At 43.3% G+C, this 23,973-nt stretch overlaps 1 protein-coding gene across 6 annotated transcripts; it reads left to right on the top strand.

Annotated features, from left to right (window-relative positions):
* Positions 1 to 498: 498 nt before the first annotated feature.
* On the top strand, positions 499 to 21,029 carry CTTN (cortactin). Of its 6 annotated transcripts, XM_021555889.2 has the most exons (17): positions 499 to 624; positions 3,261 to 3,344; positions 3,599 to 3,672; positions 4,933 to 5,062; positions 7,595 to 7,705; positions 8,371 to 8,425; positions 8,935 to 9,045; positions 9,903 to 10,013; positions 10,300 to 10,410; positions 11,698 to 11,808; positions 13,440 to 13,495; positions 13,988 to 14,057; positions 14,565 to 14,713; positions 17,628 to 17,717; positions 17,810 to 17,984; positions 18,865 to 18,936; positions 19,225 to 21,029. In XM_021555889.2, the coding sequence occupies exons 2-17, from the start codon at positions 3,261 to 3,263 to the stop codon at positions 19,359 to 19,361; spliced, it is 1,647 nt and encodes a 548-aa protein (XP_021411564.1). In that variant the 5' UTR covers positions 499 to 624; the 3' UTR covers positions 19,362 to 21,029. The 6 variants fall into 6 exon arrangements, with proteins under 6 accessions (XP_021411564.1, XP_021411567.1, XP_021411566.1 ...); XM_021555892.2 differs by lacking the exon at positions 8,935 to 9,045; XM_021555891.2 differs by lacking the exon at positions 11,698 to 11,808.
* The last annotated feature ends 2,944 nt before the right edge of the window (positions 21,030 to 23,973 follow it).

Below are 23,973 nucleotides of genomic sequence, written 5' to 3'. Positions count from 1 at the left end.
TTTTTTATCATCTTGCCCTCTATTACAGCCTGAATTTGTGTGTTTATCGGTAATTTTTTTTTTTTTTTTCACTAGAAATATCCTTACTTGGGGTCTTTCCCTCCTTTAGAAGACGCAAACAGCAAACAAACCTGTACCTCATTCCACAGTGTTTTAAACCCCCAGTTTCCATTTTGCATCCGTTTCATTTGGATCGGATCCCAGCCACGGGGGAACCATTTGCCCACCGATAAAAAGCGATGGCAACCCCTGGGGACGGAGTAGATGCGATTTCCAAAACACGACGGTGCAAAAGTGAGCATTAGAAGACGAAGACGGATGCTCACAACTGCACCAGCAACTCCCCTGTGGCCATTTTACAACTACTGAGGCTGCATTTTTTGAGCGGCTGAAAGGAGCGGGGGACGGAGCCGCTCCAGACAAAAGTATTAACGATGCTTGGAGCGGCCCGCGGGGAAGCGGCGCTCCCGCAGCCGCCGGCGCGGCCCCTCCCGGCGGGGCGGAGCCGAGCCCGTCCCGCTCCCACCTGGAGCCGGGAAGAGGAAGTGGGAGCTCGGGAGAAGCGGAAATTGCAGCAGCAGCCGCCGCCAGCCCGGGAAGCACCGGCGGGGAGGCAGCAGCACAGTAAGCGCGGCGCGGCTGAAGGGAGGCCGGGCCGGGGGCTCCGCGCAGGGCAGAGCCGGGGGGCGTCGCGGCTCCGTGTCATTCCCTTTCTTTAAAAAAAGAAAAAAAAACATTATTTCAACTGCGAAGCTGGGAACTTGAGAGGAAGCGTGTGCGGCGGGGGCTCCCCACGGCGGTGGGGCAAAGCGCCCGCCCGCGGTGCCGGGCCCGGCCCGGCCAGCCCGGAGCCGCTCCCGGCTCCCCGCGGCCCCGGCCCGGCAGCGCGCTGCTGCCGAGGCTGCCGTGCTGCGCAGGATGATGCGTGTGCTGATTAGTCACAGCAGCGCGTACACTCCAGGCATATATTTAGCCTGGGTTTGGGTTCGAACCGTAGCGTTTGCTTCTTCCTTCAGGAATCATGGCCGCGTGAGCCAGTGAGTCATTAATAGATCGTGTTTCTCCTCGTTCTGCCCTGGGATCGGTGCTGGAATAGCAGGCGGAAACCAGGCTTATTCCTGCTCGCTGGGGCTGCTCTGCTTCTTGTGGAATGCACAGAGTGCGGGGTTGAGCTGTGGGAAGATGTTGGCGTTTGTGCGCGTGGTTTGCAGAGAGTCGCGGTGGACGCTGGACTTTGCACGGGACTGCGTGTGAAATCCTTCTTCCCTGGCTATTGTTTGTGAGAGCTTGAGGAAGAAACAGCGAAACCTAAAGTATCCAGCTTTTGTTCTTGTCCAAGCACAGCTGAATGAACAAAATACATAAATCAAGTGAGCACAAGAAACAATTACTCGGGGGATAAAAAGTTGTGTTTGGCACAAAGCATATAGAAATTCACCATACAGAGCACACGTGAGTCAGCTCTCCATTCCTAAACATCTTGCACAGCGTGATGGAGCAAGTAAAGATGGATACAAAACATCCCCCTTAGGAGAAGTTAGGAAGAGCTTGGACCCATGTTGAATTTCATTATTGAGCTGGTTGGGTTCTGCTTTTGGGTTTCCGAGGCTTTTGGGGTTTTTTTGGTGAGAGATTGGATTTTAGTAGGAAAGAGTAGGACAATCCGACACAATCATGTGAGATAAGGCTTTAGACAAAGTATTTCTAGGATGATGTTAAACCACCTGTGTTCTAAAGGTTTGGGTTAAAAACTCATTGTCTCAGAAGCTTTTTGGATATGAGGTACTATTATAAACGTTAGTTCCTTAGCTGCCAGGGGAATTTGGAGATGGGAGACCTGAAATAACATGAGGGGAAATGTGCTGATACTGTTAATATGTCACCTGTTCTGCTTTTGCACTCTCCTTCCAGGCTACTCCAGCATTTGCTACCCTGGTGTTTGACTGTCAGTTTTCCAGCTATTCTCAATCATGTTACCAGCCCTGAAATTTCTGAAATGTTCCAAAAAAGTGGCTCATCAGCTCATTCTGCTAGGCTGCAAAACGAGCCTGACAGAACGAACTGTGGACTTTACCCAGGGATTATTAGCTATGCATTTAAGAGGGAGTGAGTTTTCATCCCACCCACTGAATTATGCTTGTGTGAATTAAATAGCCGATTATAATTATCTTTGTAATCTGTTCCTAATTACAAGTATAAAGGTAAGTGGACAGAATGCTGGTATTTTAAAAAACTGAACTCTAGTTGAATAGCAAAGAAAAAATGAAATCTTTTCTCTGAAGTGTATTCTGAAAAAGCTGGGAGAACAGGCAGCATGCAGTTTGAGGTTTCAGTTTTGCTTTCTAGACTGCATTTGTTTTGATTTATGTTGAATAAAGGGTGTAAAATCCAGCCACTAGCACCAGGAAGATCAGGAATTCTGCTAACTAGCTGAACTGTTAATTAAAAATATCCAACTTGATACTCTGTGGGGCATAAAGTTTCCAGAAACTGAGAGGCCCCAAATCATTAACCTCTTTAAAGTGCTGGGTGTTGTTTCTAGAAGTCATCGTTTGCTTTTTTAATGAGTCTTGCTTCCTGCAGTCACCCTCTGTTTCTCCTGAAATCCAGACAAGGTGCTGAGTTTGTGAGCACCATGTCTCACTGGGGATACCTGAGGAGCACAGACACTCCTCTGTTGTTGTTGGAGCAGTGTCTGGACTGTGTGCAAATTCTTAGAGTTGTTGGGATTTCAGTCACCGTGCTGGAACTCCATGCACGGCAGAAGAGTTTGTGCAGGTGTAATGCAGGTGAAGAACAATGTTGTGCTCACCATTTTTAGTGCCTGGGGAAAAAAAATTACCTATTCCTACACCTTAGTTGTATGCACAGGATCCAGAATTAGCAGCAGTCTTTGGAAGTGCATGTTGGCTTGGTAACCTGTGTGAACAGAAGTCTTTGAGTGCAATGACTGCACAGGAGACACACACACATTAATTTGAGCAAAGAAAGGTGACTTTGTTCTCCTGAAACAGCAATCACTCCTAATCTTTTTACAGTGCAAATGGGAGAGTTAAACAGGTTTGTAAGCCAGCTTGAGAAGACAGCCTGAGCTCCAGAGGTCAACCTGTTTTCACTGCAAGCACAGCTCTTGGTGATGTGGTTAAATAACATACTTTATTAGGGATTTTGGATTGCATCTCCTGTGTCAGCTCCTGCACGAATCAAATGAGCTGGCAGGTGAGTGGAGTGTGACCCTGCTTCTCTTGCTGGTGTTGCAGATGTGGAAGGCTACTGCAGGCCACACCGTGTCTGTCAGCCAGGATGATGGAGCTGATGACTGGGAGACAGATCCAGACTTTGTGGTATGGCTTTTGGGGTATACTGATCCACCAGGAATTTGTTCTGGGATAATTCCAGAGGAGCTCTGTGGGGTGGGGGACGTGTCTTGGCCAAATAAACTGTCAAGAGTGTGTCCCTGGAGTGGAGGGGAAGTGAAGCTGCTTTTCCAACACTTGTGGTCCCAGTGACTGCTGGAAGCTTTTGCTGTGAGCTCTGAAATGTGTGTGACTAGATTCCTTTGGGTTTTTAACTCTTTTCTTATGTGTGTCTTTCACAGAATGATGTGAGTGAGAAAGAACAGCGCTGGGGAGCTAAAACTGTGAATGGATCTGGCCACCAAGAGCACATCAAGTAAAGCAGCTCTCTTGTGAAATGTATTAATAGGCACAGACTCTGGCAACTTTTAATCAATTCATGATCCCAGTTACTTGTGTCTTTGTAATTAAAACAAGAGTCCCTGTAGAAGATTGATTATTTTCCAGATGGCTGGTCTTTCAAATCTGTCAGTGTCTTCAGAGCTGAAATTAAGAGCAGAAATATTGTGCAGGGATGCTTTAATCTTTCTTTGTCACTGGAAATGTGATTTTTCCTGCCTCTGTATCTGAAAAGATTTTTTTTTGTGCTGTTTTGGTGCAAGAGCCAGTAGTGCCAGGGGAGAAGCTGAGGGATCTGAGTAATTTCACTTTGGTACTTTAAGGAAATGTTTGGTCCCTTAATTCTTACACTTTGATTAGAAAACTGCTACAACTAAACTCATAAAAACCCTGGCAAAGTAACAAACTGAGCTCTCTGACGGAAAAGCAAATAAGTGCATCACAGAGGGATATGTGAAACAGAAATTATGCATCTCCTGAATCCTGTATTTCTTTAAAAAGCATCTAGGACAGAACTTTAGGAAATGTGTGATATTGCAAACAGAGGGAGACTAAACTCTGGTTACTTCAGGGATAAGTGTTACTCTGCTCTGTTCTGAGGGCAGTGGGAATTCCTGCTGGCTGAATTACACCTGAGGAATCCTAAAACTCAGGTGGAAAGTGCTTAAAGTACAGATTACACCTTGGGTTACTCTTCTTTTAATAGCCTGCACTGCCCTCAGTTCAATTCTGCGAATTTTAAGGGATCACTTTGGGAAGAGGAGGTGCAAGTTTCCTTACATCTTTATTTTGCAGTACAGTGTTGTCCAGAATGCTGTGTTAGAATTAGCCCTGATACCGCAGGGTCTGTGTGATAAGAGATGATCCCGATTCTGAAAAGTTGCCATCTAAATATAAAGAATTTAAATTAGGACACAATGAAAAAAAAAATTATGTTTCATGCACAAATCAGTTGTAGGTAAATGATTGTTAAAATAGCAAAATTCCCTTCCGCATTCATCTTAAAACCAGCAGTTTCTTTTCTTTCTTTAAAAAACATTTTTCAGTGGGACAAATCCGGTGTCTCAGATTATGAGGAAATGTTTTGTAGACTAAAAAAATGGGAAGGGCTTGAAAAATACAAGTGATCCAAATTCTAATTAAGATTATAGTTTTGTCAGCTTTATATTTTGCATCTTTTTGATGTTATTTGCTGAAACTTCCCTAGTAAAAGTTGCTGCTTTGTTGTCTTTTAAAGTATTCATCTGCTGAGGGAGAATGTATTCCAAGAACACCAGAACCTCAAAGAGAGGGAGCTGCAAACAGGACCAAAAGCTTCCCATGGCTACGGAGGGAAGTTTGGCGTGGAACAAGATCGCATGGATAAAGTAAGTGTGGATGGGACTTCCCTGGGATCAAGGGATAAGCCTGGCCAGCACCACCCTCTGTGTGAGCTGAGCTTGTTCCAGCTTTACTCTGGGCTGTGCAATGGCCCCACGTGGTTTTGATTGATGCCAAGTCTGGAGATGATTCCCCTGGAGTCAGGATTCAAGTTTTTAAATTTATGTTTCTAAATGAACAAAGGACTTGGTGCATTAATAAATCCAGTACGATCTTTTTATTTAGATGCTGGGCCAGCTCTTCTATGCATATAGATAGAGACTGCCAAAAAAATGAAAAAAGGATGTGCTGCTGCATTAAAATCAGAGTGCAGCACTTGAGAATAAACTGTGACAGTGACAAATAATGCAAGTATTTAAAATGTTGTACTTCAATTAGATGGTAGTTTTTTTATATAAGGAGTTATATAGACTGCTTATATTATACTGTTAAATTATAATTCTTAGTATAGCTCCTTTAGTCATATGATAAATAGGCATATCAACTTCTGGCTGCTTTCTTTCATGACCTCTGCTAGAATAAGAATCAAAACATTTCTAAATAAGAAAGTTTTCTTTGTTTTCTGTATTCTTGGTAACTTGACAGCCCTAAATTTTTGCTGGATTCTCATATTCCAGAGTTAATTGCTGTCCAGTTCTCAGTGGGCCAGCCTTTTAATCTGAGAAAAGGAATTGCTGAGCAGATTCAATCACCAGGCCTGTTCTGCTGCTGCTCTCTAGTGTCAGTAGTTTATCCCTCACCTGTGTCTGTGGGGAAAAAGAAGGAAACAAAAGTCAGCAGTGCTTCACATAGGCCAGAATTAATCGTGGGGAAAAACATGCTGGTCATGCCCATGCGAGTGATACTGGTGGCAGGAGGTGTTCACAGTTCCTGTATGTAATGAATCTTTCTCCCTTGTAACTGTAGTTCTGAAGCCTTGTGGCTGAGATGTCTCCTTTGCAGGTATCTGTGCAGGTGTGCTGCTCCTACAGCTTGTCTTTAAAGCTTGGCCATTAAATCAGGGTGGCTGTAGCATTGTCATGGTGCAGGGTTTTGCTGCATTTAGGGCAAAACCTTGGTTCTGAGTTAAAATGAACATTTCCATCACTCTGTGTGCCATAACTCCTGAGCTGGTGTAAAATGTACAGAGAAGTTATGAGGGTGTTTGACTCTGAAATACAGATTACCAAAAAAATTTTTTTTCTGAGGAGGGGTTTGATGTAATGTTCTGCATTTGATGAAATGCAGAAAGTCCTGGTACCACCAAGAAAACACCACACTTATACCTCAGTTGGTGTAACAAAAGGGAGGTCAGGTAACACCATGTAAAACGTAAAATTTTCAGAGCTTCCTGTTTTTCATAAATGTAATGGGAAGAAAAAAGGGAGGTGGGAGCCTTTTCTGTCATATTTATGTACTACAGAACACCTGCAAAATGGACAGGAGCATGGTTGTTTCAGTCAGGAAAAGAAGGGAGCTTTTTTAATGCTTTTGAGTTAAAGCAGTGTCCTGTTATTGCCATCCTTGATCTCCTTCATCTGTTACCTGGCAGTGACTTCAGCCAATGTTTTGCTTCCCAACCTGCTGGGAATGTTCCCTCCTGCCCCTGTGTGGAAGAAAAAGAGCAAACACTGTAAAATCCAAGGTGTGCAGACCTTGTGTCCTCTAATTAGTTTACCTTGGTCTAGCTGCCTGGCACAGATTATGCAATGTTGGGTTGCTGGTGAGTTGCAGGTTGCTCTGGCCAGTTCCCAGTGTTGGTACTGGGCAAGGAAAAAGCATTTTTACTCAAGGTTTGAGGCTGCAGCATCAATTCCAGGAGCTGGAAGGGCTTCCTAGCACTAGGTCAGTGTAACACTAGCAAGGGCTGTGTGGGGAGGCACTTCCAGGTGTGTAATTACATATCCCTGTGTCCTGCCAGTTGTTGTGGCATGGATGGAGCTCAGCCTCTGTTCAGCTCAACTTCCAGAGCCAGGGTGCAGGGCTGGGATACCTTTGGCACAGGTGTGGATGCATCTCCTCATGTTCAACACCATTTTGCATGTGAGGAAGATGCCTAATTGTGATTTATGCAGGAGACTTGGGTGCCTCCCTAAACCAATGGCAGCTGGCTTTGGTTGTGTTTGTATTGTTGTAAAAAAATATTGTTGCATTTGTTGCAGTCCCCTGTCAGCTAAAAGAGATCCCTAAATAAACACAAGGCTATGTGTTTCACCTGAAACTCACTTCAGATTCTGCATGAACACCATCAAGACTCCCACTGTACCTGTCTTGTTTTCATTCCTGTGCTTTTGAAGTGCAAATGCAGGGCATAAAATGCAGTCACTTCCCTTGCCTAGACTGGATTGGTAGCATGGCAACATCCTTGTGGAGACTTCCCAAGTGACTATGAATTTCCAGGGAAGTTGGTTTCAACAGGAGGAGTGCCAGTGATGCATGTTGGTAACAAAACTCACCCTCTGGTTGCTTGGTGCAGTGTTTTGTCTGACACATAGGACTGTGTAGAACTGCTGTCTCTGAACTTCACCAATTTCTTTCAGTCAGCTGTTGGACATGAATATCAATCCAAACTTTCTCAGCATTGCTCCCAAGTGGATTCGGTGAAAGGGTTTGGTGGCAAGTTTGGAGTACAAACTGACAGAGTTGACCAGGTGAGTGATTTCCTCCTGCAGCCACCCACAGTGGTTTATTTTCTCCTTTTGTACATAAAACTGCAGAATTCCAATGCCTTAGGATGCTGTGGGCTGCTCTTTTTGAAGTTTAGCAGAAGCTAACACTGACTGTTAGGGAGATAAATTACTGTTTGAAGCAGAGTAGAAAAAAGCCTTCGTGGGAATTTGAGATGATTTGAAAAGAAAGTTGAAAAGAGATGTTAAAACACTACTTCTTTGTGTTCTTTGACAAGGTCAGTGTGAATACTGTAAAATGTTTGGGGATGGTTTGCCCTGTATCACAATATGAGCTGGTGGGCAGGATAATTAATATTCTGTTCCAAGACTGCATAACAATCTCTTCATGGAAATGCTGGATTTCTGTCATACTGAATTGCTGGACCTGGCAAGACCAGGCTGGAGTGTGCTGCTGGGAAAATTTGCCTTGACAAGGGAGGACAAAACCCTGGCCATGAGCACATGCACTGAACTGCCATGTAAATTAATATGGCCCATAAGTTAAAGAGGTATTTGTGCCCCCATTCCGGAAGGTCAGAGCAGGATGGAAAGGCAAAGGAACTTGCCATGCTGTGTCCACTGAAGTGTGTGCAGTTTTTCTCCTAATGCCTAACTCTGTCACAGTTGTCATTTTATTTCTCTTCCAGTCAGCTGTTGGGTTTGAATATCAGGGCAAAACTGAGAAGCATCCCTCCCAAAAAGGTAAAGTGGGGAGGTGGTCACCTTGGTGGGCACGTTTTCGATAAAAAATAGAGTAGATTCTTTCACTGTGTAGATAGTACCTTCTTTAGTGAGACCTCTGCATGACATTCCCAGCGAATCACAAGGTGGGTTTAGTGGAACAGAGGAGGAAAAAATCCATTTCCTAGCAGTTTTTTGAGTTGATGAGGTTTTAAGATAAGGAAATAGTGGGTCATCAGAAGTCTCATTTTTCTTTCTGAAGTGAGGTTCAGGGACGTATCAGGAAGACTGGGAGCTGCTCTTTGCTGTATTGCATTCTGTTGGAAATAGGGAAATAATTTAAAGGGAGTCATCATAAGCTGTAGGACTGTTGTTTATCTTGTGGTTAAAATTAAACTGAATTTTATATGCTAAAGCATTCATAATACTTCAGTTCTGAAATAACTTGTTTTTCCCCTCAATTGCTGCTATGCTGTATCCATGACAATTTGCTTTCATGCTGTTTTTATTGTGCTTTACTCTCAATGCAGACTACTCAAGTGGCTTTGGTGGAAAATATGGAGTACAGGCTGACAGAGTGGACAAGAGTGCAGTGGGGTTTGATTACCAGGGGAAAACTGAGAAACACGACTCCCAGAAGGGTGAATAGACACACATGTGTTAGCAGGCTCCTTCCCTAGTGCTCTAGGCACTGCCCATAGCCCATGTTGTAAAGTACTCATGTTTTACACCCCTTGCACTCCTAACCTGCTGACAGGTAATGCTGGGTAAAATTTATGTTGCTGAAAACCTCAACTTCTTGGGGGAAAAAAAAAAAAAAACAAAACAAAAAAAAAAACAAAACAAAACAAAACAAAAAAAAAAAAAAAATCTGCCTGGTTTTAAGGGATGGTCCAGGGCACACATGTTTGTCTGGAGGTTTTTTACAGCTCATTTTGAAAAACTGTAAATCAAAGTACTCAGACTGTGAGCAGCTTAACCATCACAGAGAAGTGCTTCTAAAAGACTCAGCTGTTAGAGGATTAAAACATTTAACAGTGTTTAGAGTTAATACTGTGTTGCTGCTCAAGTTTCCAGCCATATCTAATCAAAAATTGACTATTTTATTGAAAAATTGTGACATTGTTGCCATCTGTTTTCTGTTTGTCCCAAAGAAATGTTTGAACTCTAGAAATGCTGACAAGGAGCAGGGGGTGTTTAAAAGCATTCAGGCTGTTGCTGATGTGGGTTTTGAAGTTCACTTCACCATAAGTGTCTTCAGAATTTTACCAAGGAGTCAGGCTGGCATTGCCCAGCAAAATGCTATTATATTTTCCATCCCAAAGAATGTGTTCTGAAGGATTTCTGACTTCAGTGTCTGAAATCAAGTTTAGCTGTGGATGTCAGTGCTTCTTTTAAAACACAGTGCAGTGCTAACAGCCCTAATTATCACAATTTCTCAAGGTCATGATTTTGTTGCTGAACACTTACAAGCAAAACTCTTCCCTCTTATCTCTAGATTATTCCAAGGGCTTTGGTGGTAAATACGGTGTCGACAAGGACAAAGTGGATAAAAGTGCTGTTGGCTTTGAATATCAAGGCAAAACAGAAAAACATGAATCACAGAAAGGTTTTTATTATCTTCTTTAAAAATAGTAGCTCAGACCCTTTTAAACCTGGGAAAAATACTTTGGATTTTTTTTTTTTTTTGAGCGGGAGTTTTTAGTTTGTTTGTTTTTGGGTTTTTTTTTTTGTGGTAAATGTGTGTTTGCCCCATGCGTGTGCAGATTTTGGATCCCCTTAAAAGAGCGAATGCATTATTTACAGGGCAGCTTGTCCCCTAACATATTCCTGGTTTTTTATTAAATGCGGTTTGCAGCTATGAATTGCAATAATATTTTCTGAAAACTTCACAGATTATGTAAAGGGCTTTGGAGGCAAGTTTGGTGTGCAGACAGATAGACAAGACAAATGTGCCCTTGGCTGGGACCACCAGGAGAAGGTGCAGCTGCACGAGTCCCAGAAAGGTACATCAGCTCTCGGTTCCTTGCTGTTCTTTCTGCCTGCCCTCATTTTGACGACCTGTTGCCTGTGTGAGCCCTGCCCTGGTGTCTTTGGGAGCCTCACAGGAGCTGATGTGAGGCTCCTTTCCTGTGTCTGGGTTTTGCTGTCACTGGGTGAACTGGTGGCTACAGAGCAGCTTTGGCACAGCTGACACCCAGCCCCTCCACCTCCAGGCTCAGGATTAAATTTTCCCTTTATGGGCCTGCAAGTATGCTGGATTATTTTCCTTTTTCAGTTGAGCTTTGCAAACCACAGGTTAGGAATTCCTTTGTACTTTCCACAAATAAATTTTCCCTTCTGAATTCTGTTGTGTAGATCCTTGTTTCCATGCAGGAAGAGTCTAAAATCAAATGCTGTTCTTTTTCATGGCCTGTGGGGTACCTGTTTCTGTGAAATACTTGGTTCCCAGTCAAAATACAACTTCCTGTAAAATGCCGATGTTGCTCCTCAGCCCTCTGCCTGTCACTGCTCTTGACTTAAAGAAATTAATATTTTTCAAGTAATGAAATTAAAACTGTTCCTCAAAATATTATTCTGTTGGGTGCTCCAGCAGACTTGTTGTGAGAGGATTACCTGAATCCCTTTTTTTCTGTGCCATCCCTCATTTTATAACACACACACACACACACACACACACACACACACACACACATATATATATAAATAAATAAATGGCTGGTCCCTAGGCAGCAGTATGGAATGATCAGCTCTTAGCTGAAATCTTTTCTCCCTCAAGCTGTGTGGCAGCAGAAACGTTCCTCTTTTCTTTAGGAATATCTGGAGGGTGGTCTTTGTAGGGCCCATCTTCACACCTATTTAAAAATCAGCTCTCTGTACAAATGTTAACCATGCAGATGAAGGAAGCTCATCATTTGATTCTCTTGTACTGTTTTGGTGTTTATTTTGTTTATTCTCTTGTATCATATGTTGTTTTGTTTGGATGAGCAAATTACCTGTTTACCTGTGTTCATACCTTTGATCAAATGCAAGTACGTTATGCAGTATGGATGAAAAATGTTGAAAAATGCTTTTTTTCTGTGATTTCAGAATGGTGTTCTTGTATCTGATAAATCATCTGAGTTGAGACTTTTTTCAATTTACTTTTGTAGAAGTGTCTTGACGTATTTCTTTTTTTTCTCACTATCAAAAATTGCTGATAATTGAAAATATTGCAAAAATTATTTTGAATGTCTCTGACTGAACTTTAATTCCCTGCCTTGGTTTTAATATATCCCATGTGGCTTTTTCAGACTATAAGAGTGGTTTCGGAGGGAAATTTGGTGTACAGACAGAAAGGCAGGACCCATCTGCTGTGGGGTTTGATTACAAGGAGAAACTAGCCAAGCATGAATCTCAACAAGGCACCGTTTTCACTTGTTACTTTCTTACCAGTGCAGCCACTTCTCACACAGTCTGAAATAGTTTTCTGAGTAGATCAATGCCAGGAATGTGCAGACACTTCATTGCGCTTCTATTCTTCCATGATCCAGCTGTTTTCTTTATTCTACCCTTAAATTATTAGCTCAAGCAAGCCTGTGTTCAGGAAACACCCAGTGTTTAGTCAACAGCTCTGCAAAGTCCTGAATTAGTTATAGCTGTACATGCAGGAGGGTAATGACATTATTGTTAGTATGATGTTAATGAAATCAGTTTTAGAGACTAAATATAAAGTTTTGCCTGGGTAAATTTGTGGAAAAATATTCAGGTAACCATTAACAAGAAATGAGCTGTGGCAAGATAATTTAAAAATTATTGTAGTCTTTGAAAGAAGTAGGGAATATTTGTGCTTCTTGGGTGAGCAAATGCTGTTATAATGCTCTGTTTATTCATTGTGAAATAGTTGGGGTACAACCCATGAATTCCTAGTTTTCCATTATCTTAAAGTGAGGAGTCTGGAGTAGGAAAATGTAAGTGTAGTATATTTATTCTGGCTGAAAATACATACAAAGCTGAAGAAAATGAGGTTATTCATTGATAATGGATATTTTCCTATGTTATAGTGACACATATTCAGACTTTCAGAGCCTGAGTGCAAGCACTGCAGTGGCTGGCAGGGAGAGCCAGTGGTTTGGGGGCTGAGAGGAAAAAGAAGGGGTTGTATTCCAGTGACTGAGAGGAAACATGGGCAGTGTAAGGGCACATTCCTACAGCTCACACACCACAAAGAGGTGGTTTTTCCAGTCACACACTCTTGCTGCTGCTGTTGTGCTGCTCTGGTGCTCCTCAGATGTTCCCATGAGAGCAGAAACCCTCTCCTGTCTGGGTTTGCTTGTTGTTTTTATCAATGTCTCTGGTGAGTGAATTTGGGAGTGTGACAAGTGCTGAGGGCAGCACTGGCTAGGAGGAAGAGTGTGCAGCTCAGGGCTGGTATGGGATAGCACAGCCACCCCATTTCTCTGCTGGTGAGTTGCTTCAGGCAGCTAAAGCTGGCCTATGTAATTTCCCCTTTCCATGTGTAGAGCAGGCTTTAATATTCACCAGTGGCTTTAATATTCACCAGCTGAGTATCTCAGCCAAAACCACTGGAATAAGAAAATTAACATTTTCCTGCCATTCACAAAGAGGAAAAAAAAAGCCAAAACCAAAACACCTCTGTGGTCACTGAAGTCTACTTTGAGCAAAGCAAAATGGCTCAGGCTCCATGATTCCTGCAGAAGGCTCAGATTTGGTGCTGTCAAAGGCTGTGTTACAGAAGTGATGCATCAGGAGGGCTCCTCCCTTAATCCTTGCTTGATACCTGTTCAATCCTCAGCTTCATGTTTACTCAGGGAATGCATGTGGCCAGTCTGTCATCTGCTGGTGTTCCTGAGGGCTCCTGGGCTTCTGTCTCCTCTCTGAATCAAAGCCGAGCTGCATTTCCTCTGGTGGCTGTTACTGTGGCTCTGCATGAGGCTGAAATGGCTCTTTGCACCTGAGGTGGCTGTTTGCATTTTGCAGCAAGGTGGGAGGGGCACACAGGTCCCTGCTCTGACCTTTTTTGTCCTTCTTTTAGATTATTCCAAAGGATTTGGAGGAAAGTACGGTGTCCAGAAAGATCGGATGGACAAGGTAAGTTGCTTCAAAGAGCCATGACTTCTGGCCAGGCAGAACAGCCTGGTTAGATCTGCACTGCTCAACTCTCTATTTCTGGACACTTCTCCAGTCTAAGGGCAGAGTTTTGTGCTTTTCTAAACCTTTATAAAGCAATCTTAGACACCCAGAGCTGGTGCCAGCTTATGTGGATTAGAACAGCAACAGCTACACAATGTATGTTTATTGCCTTGTTTTTAGTTCTGATGAGTCACTCATAAACTTTTTTATTTTTAATTAATAGGATTTTGATATGTTCAGAACTGCCCCTGAAGATTAATTCTCTGTAGCTTGGCTTGCGGAAAGGATTATTCTGTTTGTAAAGTTTTGATCCTTCCTGATTTGGTTTTGATGTTCTGCTAAAAGCCTTAGGGACAGTATCACAGTAAATTATCTCCGGTTGAGGCTGTATGAATGTCTTCATGAATTTGTGGGGGTTTTTACATGTATCATTTTTGTCCTTACTGATAGAATGCAGCAACTTTTGAAGATATTGAGAAACCATCATCAACTTATCAGAAGACCAAGCCAGTAGAAGCTGGTAAGGCATTGGCCCCAAATCCTTTCTTTGGAGGTGATTATGTCCAAAATCCTGGATTATTGATGTAGTAGTGCTGAGTAAGGATCATCCAGCAAGAACTGCTGTATTTGCAGCTCTTTAGCAGCCTCAGATATTCTCCCTCCTTCCTTTAGAGGTTGTTTTGCTTTGTTCCAGTTTGTTTTCTTCTCTTGAGGATCATCAGAGTTAAGGAAGGGAGAATAAAAAGCATGAGAATAAGGAAGAATAAATTGTGTGGGGTAGTGGTGGAGCCTGTACTATGAAGGAGAGGAGGGAGAAGCATTACAGAGGTTTTTTGGAAGAGAAATAAGATGCACAGGAGGTTTGAGCTGGGAAGGGAGAAGAAGAAAGAGGGATAGAAGGACTTTCCTGACTGAACTAAAAACTCAGAGGGCAGAGAAGCAGAAATTCATAGCAAAAACTCATTCCAGGCTAACTTTTATATAGAACCTGAGACGTGATTTGACTTAAGTTTTTTCCGTGTTACAGTTGCCAATAAAACAAGCAGAATCCGAGCTAACTTTGAGAACCTGGCCAAGGAGAAAGAGCAGGAAGACCGAAGGAAGGCAGAAGCTGAGAGAGCCCAAAGAATGGCCAGGGAGAAGCAGGAACAGGAGGAGGCTCGGAGGAAACTGGAGGTCAGTAAGAGTCAAATTCCATTGGAGCAGCCTGGTTTCAATGCAATGCTGGGAGAAAAAGGAATCTTTGAGAAAAGGTTCCTTATTTCCAGCTGGCCCTTAAAGGTGAAAGTGTGTTTGTGCCTGTACTTCAGCTGTGTTTGAATCCAGCCTGGCCTTTTCCTCCTGTGCTTCTGCCTTTTGGCAGTCCCATGTTCCCTTTGGGCATGGAGGAGCTCATGAGGGGAGAGCTCTCTGGTCCCCAAAAGGCCCTGCATATTCAAGAATTTCATCCCTTGGTGAGAGCTGGTGATGCTGTTCCTTTGGGATCAGTGTTTTGGGAGATGGAGGTGGTATAACACACAGCCAGGAGATCAGGGGAAGATAATCTTCCAAATGTTAATTGAATCTTAGGGAGTTTAAAAAATTGACTTTGTATTGATATGGGTAAAAACTTCATGATTTTTGTGTTATTCATGAGCAAGATAATTCTAGAACGTTTATCTTATCTGCTTTATGGAATTTGCATATTTGTTTGTATTAGTTTGTATTACAGGAGACTAAGGCTTGATGTAATTAATTTGTTTTAGGAGTACAAAAGACTGTCTGGTAGGCTTTCTTCCTCTAAAATGATTTCTTTTCTTTTTTTTAATTAATTTTTCCTTGTTTCCCCCTTTTCTCTCAGCTTATCACCTATTTTGCCTTACAGCATCACGATGTGCAGTGTGAGCATATGTTCACTGCAGAAATGTATCCCGAGCTGAATGGGAGCTCATCTTCTGTGCATTATTCTAATGTTGCCTTTCCTCCATGTGGACTTTTAGTACCTTCTCCCAAACACTCCTGGGGTTTCTTTACTGTGCTGGAGAAAAGCTGGGAGAGGAAGAGGTCATGAAATGGTGTGGATTGGAAGGGACCTTAATTGCTTATCTTTTTCTTTAAAATTATTTTGTTATCTCAGTAATTAGGTTATTTCTCTACTGGTATTTTTGCTTTGAGTGTGAGTTAAATCCAAGCCATTTTGCTGGATTTTTCTTGTGCTTCATCAAAGATTCTGTTGCCTGGACACATTTGGAGTTTTTTTCCCCCAAAGTTGGTATTTAAATTTCCCTGTAACCAGATGATTAATGTTCTTACAGCCTGAACATCTCCATGGTTAACTGTGGGATTCTGCAAACACAGAGAGAGGGGGGATGAGGTTGAGGGGAACTGAAATGGCTCTGCTGGCACTGCCCCTTGCTCCCAAGCTGAGTAGGAGAAGGGCAGGGATGTGATCCACACCATCCACAGAGAGTGCAAAGGGCAGGGATGGACTCTGGCTGGAATTAACTTTCTGCCAGTGAACTTCTTCACTTCAGAGGATATGTGGGCATACACCCTCCCACAATAGGAATGTACACATGGACTGCATTCCTTCCAGAGTCCTGGCTACTAGTAATTCTCATTCTGGTTTGCTTTTCACAAATGTCACACAGGCAAAGAGTGCTCAGGGAGCTCTTCCTGGGTTGAGTCAGCGCTGCCTCATGATTTCACTGTGCTCTGCTGCCTTGCAAAAAAAGGCAGGATGCTCTTTCACATGGAGCATTTCATTGTGGAACAAAACCCAGCCTGAGGGGAACCATGCAATTTAAATGTTTTATGGCAATTACGCTGTGTCTATCCTAAACTATAATCTGGATTGCAGGCCCATTTTCTAGGACAAATTAGTCAAACTGTTGCCACGTTTGCCAACATTAATGGATTGATACTGCTTAATTTGTCCCCAAACTTAGGTTTGACTTCTAATACTCACTCTTCTGGTGCCTTTTTATCTTTTTTATCTGTAGCACAGGATTTAAAAGTGAGGGAGTGTTTGCATCAGGAGAGACTTTTTCCAGAAAGCACAGCACTAAGCTTTGAATTGTCTTCAAAGCTGGCTCTGCTCTCAAGACACACTTTGCTTTCCTTGTTGGATGTATTTTTTTCTGACCTGTAACAAGAAAAGGAAAGGAAGAATTTCTTGCAGCAGAGTCCTACCACTGCATTTCTGTACTGCCATTTCTCCTGAGAATCCTCTGGGATGTTATAGCTGGAGTAACTGATTTCCATTGCACACATCCTCTCCCCTTTGTTTCTGTAAAGAAGACAGTTTGGCCCTGGATTGATTCATGGTTTACTTTTCACCTGTGATAAAGAGAGGTGAAATGAAAGTTACGTGTTGAAATAGTTACCTGATTTTGTGTCATGTGAGCAACACAGTATTTCTTGCACTTCTGTGTCCTGCCTCCCTAATGAGTGGCTTTCCAATGATTGTGGAATTGCCCTGTGATTCACTGGTGGATGGCATAGCATGAAGCACTTGAGTGCCAGAACAGATCCACGTTCTTTGTGTCACAGAGCACAAAAGCAATGCTGCTTTTATTTCTACCACATCTCTTAATTCCCCTGAACATTGGAATCCTGTCTGTCACTGTATATTACCCACTTTTGTCTGAGCTCTTCAGTCCTTTGCCTTGGCAGGATGTTTTGCAGACCTGCCAGAGCTTGCACGACCATTTCTCACCAAAGGCACTTCATAATTTTACACCCAGAACGTGTGGACTTCAGGTTCTTTAAATTCAGGCTGAAATGGGACATGAGGCCCAGCCAGCTGATGAGCAGAATGAATACACTGAGCACCAAAACCCTGCAGTTCCTCTGGAGATGGGCCAAACAGCTCTGGAACTGTTTTTAAACACAGGCATGCATATGTGCCATGGGGATTTTGTTTCTTCCTTTTTTTTTTTTCCTTCTGCTGTGCTGCATTTCTGGTGCTCTGTACAGCCAGCCCAGTCCTTCTGTGACCACAGCAGTTCCTTGCAGGATATATTGCCTGTCCTTCATTCTGAAGGGTTGTCTCTTGGTCCCCTCATCAGTGAGTGACCTGCACTGAAGTTTTCATTCCTCCTGGATTTAGGAGCAAGCTAAAGCCAAGAAGCAGACCCCACCACCCTCTCCTGTCACGCAGGTGGTGGAGCAGAAGGCGCCCTCCAGTCCGCTCTACCAGGTTTGTTGGGATTCCTTTGGGATGTGGGCTTTGATCCTGAGCATGGGAACCTCTTCACAAAACCCTGACAGAGCTCCCCTGTCTTCCTGCAGGATGCAGTTTCCTATGAAGCAGGGTCAGCCTACAGGAGCTCCAGCCCATCCTACCCTGCTGCCCAGGAGCCAGAGGCTGGCTACAAAGCGGCGCAGCCGGACTACCAGGAAGCAGTGAGCCAGCGGGAGGCAGAGTACGAGCCAGAGACTGTCTATGAGGTGGCAGGAGCAGCAGGTTTGTGTCTCCCAGCAAACCTTTTAGGATAGGGATTATTTCCTTGTGCGAGAGTTTAATGAGCAGCTGTGCTGATAGCATGCTCTCCTGGTTTGCTAAACTCTCAGTCCAGTGAGACTTTCTACGTTCCCCACCAGCAAACTTTAATTAGGAAATTAATAAATGGCTGCAGCAAGGTGTTGAAGTTAGTTAACTTTTGTGAGATGATATTGGAGTAATTACAGTGCTCTCCAGGGTCTCAGTTCAAAAAGAAATTCAAGGGTAACCATTCCCACCCCATGGAATGTAGCTCAACGGGAGAAGAAAGCACTGAGCTGGAGATTAAACATGCGCCACACCAGGAAAAACATCCAATCAACAATTCTTGGAGTTTGATACTGATGTGTTGGGTTCTGTGAGGGAGTGGAGTAGGGATCTATGAAACGACAAGAGTAAGATTCTTCTGAATTCCTGTTTTTTTCTCACCTCTTCTGGTTACTAAATTAACTGCGAAGGATGAGCCTGCTGTGGTAGAAAAACCTGGGAATTCTAAACAGGCCCCTTTCTGCCCCCCCAGCATGCCAGCACTTGTATTAATTATTGTCTTACACAGTGATCTTGGGCTCAGCTGTCCTGTCACATTTTACAGAAGCAGTACAGGGCTGATTGGTTTTATGTAGTCCTGTACTCAATGCCTCTTGTAAACACTTCTTTTTATGCTTCATTTGTGTGTGATTGAGGGAATAAGTCCATGCAGAAGGAATGTCAGCACTGCTGAAACCTAGCATGGGTTGTTGCCTGCTTCCTGTGTGGGTTAGCAGTGCAATTGAAGGAGAGGCACCACAGAAAAGAACTGAGGGTGATAATGTACTTCATGATTTAATTGTTCTTCTCTCTTCAGAAGAAAATGCGTATGACGAGTATGAAAATGAACTTGGGATCACAGCCATAGCCCTTTATGATTACCAAGCTGGTGAGCAAAACTCTTGTTTTCACCTTTTGGCTTTAAAAACTTTGTTCTGCATTAGATAAACCTGGATTTTTCCTTTGCCTTTTATGTCTCTTGTGGTCGCAAATGAAAAGTCAGGGATTTGGGGGTTTCTCAAGGGCGCGGATTGAAAATTGCTGGGTGCGGATTGCGAATTACTGGGTGCTGTTTGTGGGACTGGTGGCACTTTCCAAAATGCTCTTCCACCCACGTGCTGGGCTGTTGTGAGCCCTTAGCTGTGTGGGTGCTGACCCTGTTGGGCTCTCCCTGCAGCGGGTGACGACGAGATCTCCTTCGACCCCGACGACATCATCACCAACATCGAGATGATCGACGACGGCTGGTGGCGAGGGGTCTGCAAGGGCCGCTACGGCCTCTTCCCCGCCAACTATGTGGAGCTCAGGCAGTAGGGACTCCTGCTGCTGCTCATGCCTTAATTCCCCAGCCAACACGCCACTTCACACACTACAGACAGACCACGAGGCTTTCCCGAGGATGGAGGGGGTATATGCATATGGCTTTTATATTTAATACTTCGCTGATGCTTTTTAAAACATTTATGCCACAGAAATCGCTAATATATTGTAACTACTCCGTCTTTCACTGAGGCTCTTGGGATTTATTTTCATCTATTTTTGACGTTTCTTCTCTGCCAAATTAGCCAAGCCTTTTGGAGGACAGGTAGCTGTCTGCTGTAATATTGCATGTTTTACTCCTAAGTGAGCAGATTTAGTCAAGTGTTCAAGTCTAGTTAGTCTTCCACTAAGCCTTTGCAGCTGAGAAAATCACGGCTATGCAGGTTGTTTGTATTTCCACCAAATGGGGAGGACTGGGGAGGTGCTGAGTTGGTTTATTTTCTTTTCTTTTTTTTCCTTTTCTTTTTATCTTTTCCAGATAGTGCTTGAAAAAAATGAAGAAAATGTTTTGCAGTTGCAGTTAATCAAATACTGTCTGATATTTATGGAGTATTAATGTTATGAAGGAAACAGTCTGGTACTTTTTCCTTCTCCTTTAAAGTGGAGTTCCTTGGCTCTTAAATTAATTTTTTTTCCTTCTTTTTAAATTATTTTTTCTTGGTCCTGCTCCTCCTGCTCGTGCTATCCCAGAGGAGGGCTGCCAAATCTCTAGCACTGATTGTCCCAAATTCCTTCACGCTTTTGTTTTTGCTTCACCCTCCTCTTTTCCCAGGAAAACTTGGAAAAGTTACTGTGCATGTGTTAAGTCACCCAAGGAGATTCCTGCTTGTTCAGAAGGAAACTGGCAAACTGCAGGAATATTCCCATTGCTTTAAATGGGAGGGAAGGCAGGAGGGGTGGGATTGCAGTTGTGTTCTGTGTGCAGTGCATCCATACTCACACAAGGAAGGAAGGGTCTGCTGTGCAGTAGTGACAATTTATGGAACCATTTTCAAGTCAAGGAATGTTAATGATTGGATTTGAAACCCATGTAAATTATCTTCATTTTTAAAACAGACAAGAGACATTTTTTTTTGTATGTTCAAAAGAAACTGCCAGTAGTGTTCTAAACAACACAATTAAACCTGTTAGGTTGTTTTTGGTTTTTTTTTTTTTTTTTTTTTTTTTTTTTTTTGCCAAAACTGAAATTCCTGTCACTCTAGAAAGCTGACCACTGCAGATTTAGGGTCCCTACCAAAGATAGCAAGTTGCATCCAATAGTGCACATGTTCAGTGTCTGTACTGTCTGTTTCCACCTTCTGATCAAAAGGAAAATGTCAAATCTGGTGTAGCAGCCAAGAGAGAAGGTAAAGACTTTTTATCAATTCTAAATTTCGACCAATGGATATGGAAGGCCTGTACAAAATGGTCAGTTGTACAGAGTATCAAGGGAGAAGGCATCGTGTTGAGACAGTTCTTGGATGGTTGGGACAATCCTTCACGAATGTCACATATATGTCATGATTATTACTATTTTTTTCTCCTTTCCATGGTCTCATATCTGTGTTGTATTTCCATTACTAGGGTTGGGTTTTATATGCAGTTTATTTTATCCAATTTTAGAACACCTCATAGGGATATGATTTTTGTAAATTAAATATTCAATAAACTTTTTGAACCATTTGCATGGAATATTTTTTTTAAAATAATTTTTCTTTTGAAAAATCTCAGCATCGGGCTCAGCTTTGTCTTTTGTTCATGTGCTTGTTACTTCTGCTAAAAACACCAATGGGCTGTAGGGTTTGTGGCTGCTCCTGGATTTTGGGAATGCTGGTGGCAGCAGGGCACTGAGTGCTCTTGCAAGGACAGACATGGGGTTACATCAAATTAACTTTTCCATCCCTTTAAAGCTGTTCTGCTCTTGTTCATGTCAGGGTGGGTCCTTCCCAAGGCTTTGCTCCTCTCAGTCCTCAGCCGGAAGGTCCTGCCTTGCTGTCCAGATTTTGCAGTTCCAGCCCTGAACTTCTCTGGGAGTCTGGTGCTTGATGCACCACTGGAAATGTCAAGGAAGAAAATCCCAACAGCCTTTTTTTGATTCTTTAATGGTGCTGATGATTAATGCTAGTTGTTTTTCATGGATTGCCTCACCTTGTGGAGAAGGCTGCATGGAGTGGAGAAATTCTGTCATGAGACACCTGTGACTGTCCAATCTGCTGTTGGCTGTTGATTTTTAATTTAGATTTTCAATAGCAAGAAAAAACCAAACTGTGTTTCCTTTTTTTTTTTACTTTTACCCAAGCAAGAGGAGCAGGAGTCAAGGGAAATCAAGTGAAGCACAGGGAGCCATCCCCAAGTGCTGGTTTGGCTTTGCAAATGCAGACTTGGAGCCACCTCTGATTTTCTGAGACAATCCGGTTTGTACCAGGAGCTTTCCCAGTGCAGCCTATGGATGTTGAGTACTCCAAGTCAGCTCCTGCTGGGGTGCAGTTCAAGAACTCTTCCCCTTGCTGCAGGCTTTTCCTTGTCAGAAAGGGATGTGGAGCCTCCACAACAGGCTGTAGTCATGTCCATATTTATCAACAGGATGCTCATGGTGCGGTGCTGGATTTGTACTAAATTTGAGAAGCTGCTTCAAATTCCTCTCACGTTGACCACATTTCTACAGGAGCTGCTGCAAAGTCCCTTGGTGAAGTAGAAAGTGAGACGTTAATCCATGGGCATAGGAAAAGAGCAAAGATCGATCGATCTCGAGGCCAAATGTAGAGTACTGCCCTGGATCACTTCCAAAAATGGAATTTGGATTGATCAAAGTAGCTTCAATTGATAGATTTGTCCCAGGATCCGGGAAGCTGGGACAGAAAACGAGGCACTACTTCTTCCACTGCCTGGGAAGTGCCTCACGCAGCAAGGCAACCCTGAAAAAGCTTCCCCAAAAACAGGGCTTAATGGCCATGAGGAGTCAGGAAAAATTGATTAAATAATTACTTTTAAGTAGCCAAAATCATCAATTTCAGGTATTTCTAGCAGAATTCACACTTAAAACAAAAAAGAAAATGATCCTTAGAGAGTTGGGCTTATGTGATTTCCCAAGCCAGTGTTTGCAGTTCCGATGCCAGGTTTTGGCTTATGGAAGTTTCAGGCAGCAAAAGTGCATTGTGACAGAGATACTGAAATTGAAAGCTAAACAAGATTTGTTAATTCTCTCACCTGGAAACTCCACTGCACAAGGAGGAGTCCTAAGAGAGGAATAAACATCAAACTAACAGTGAGTCCGGAGCTGGAGCATCTCTGGGAATGTCATTTCTTTGGGTTTTCTTTTAGGATGTCTGGTCTAGAAGCTGTTTCTTTTTCTTCTCCTAGAGAAGCTTTGGAGAAACTCTGTATTTTGCTTTCCTGCTTGCCCAGTGCCATAATTACTGCCGCCAATAATTACTGGCCTTTCTTTGAAAGCAAAGCACAGCCAGAGTGACCATGGGTAGGTCAGCAGGAGTACAGAGACATTCCCAAAACAGCCTTTTGTTGGATCTTGGCTGGGGATCAGCACTGGCTGCAGCTTTGGAAGGGAGGGAGCTGTTCCCTGCCAAGATGGAGAGCCAGGAGCAGCTCTTTTTTGGTGGGTGGGTTCATCCCCCCAGAGCTCTTCTGCTCCACAGCAGAGCCTGGGGCAGCCCAAGGGAAACAGGGGAGGTGCCCCTGTGGGCCAGCTCAGCCAAGGGAGAAAGGCAGGAGGGTCAGCTCTGCAGGCAGATGGCCTGTCCCAGCTGCTGGCTGGCCTTTCCTTGCTCATTCCCCTCAGCACTGTGTGCTCATTTAACCAGCTGCTCGTTTCCACTCGTCCTGCTCCTCCACGTGTTGGTATTGGTGCAACATCCCTGCTCCTCTGTCCGGGCAGCCCTAGGCAGTGGCACGTCCCAGCCTGCGAAGTAGCTCAAGGTCAATTATTATTGACATTATGTAGAATTATTAAATTATTTAAAAGCCACATAGATGTGGCACTTGGGGGCATGGTTTGGTGGAGGGCTTGGCAGTTCTTGGATGATCTTAGAGGACTTTTCCAACCTAAAGTATTTTCTGATTATTCCCAGGCACACAGAGTGCTACTGCAGTTCCTGGAAAAAATCAAGCTACCATCTTACCCTGAATTAATCTGTGTGGCAGCTATTAAATAAATTAAAATTCCTCATTAACCAAGCCTCTTACGGCTCTGCCCCCCCCCCCCCCCCTCCCGTGTTTGCACAATAATGCAGAAAACTTCAATGTGGTCAGCAAAGCACTGATAAAAAAAAAAGGCCATCAAAATCTCAGACTCAAACACAGCCTGGGAGTATTGCAAGTTGATAATGAGATTTCTCTACTGAATATTGGGTGTTATTTCCAGTGCAATCTGGAAACAGATCCTCCAGTGAGTTCATTCTGAGTTCTGCTGCTTTTAAATTTGTAGTGCTGCTAATTTGCACTGGAATCATCTTTTCCTTCTGTAAAGCCCAGATACCAGTCTTGGCCTTTGGCTTTTGTAGCTGGTAACTGCAAACAAATCCAAATGTTCTTGTGTTTATATGTTTATATTAGATATCATGAGGGAAAATATGGAATTTCATCTGTCCAGGAAGAACAAGAGATCAGCCAA

The sequence above is a fragment of the Lonchura striata genome, chromosome 6, assembly GCF_046129695.1.
Source record: "Lonchura striata isolate bLonStr1 chromosome 6, bLonStr1.mat, whole genome shotgun sequence".
Taxonomy (NCBI): Eukaryota; Metazoa; Chordata; class Aves; order Passeriformes; family Estrildidae; genus Lonchura; species Lonchura striata.
The sequence above is the reverse complement of the archived record's forward strand: the minus strand, read 5'-3'. Positions and strand labels throughout refer to the sequence as shown.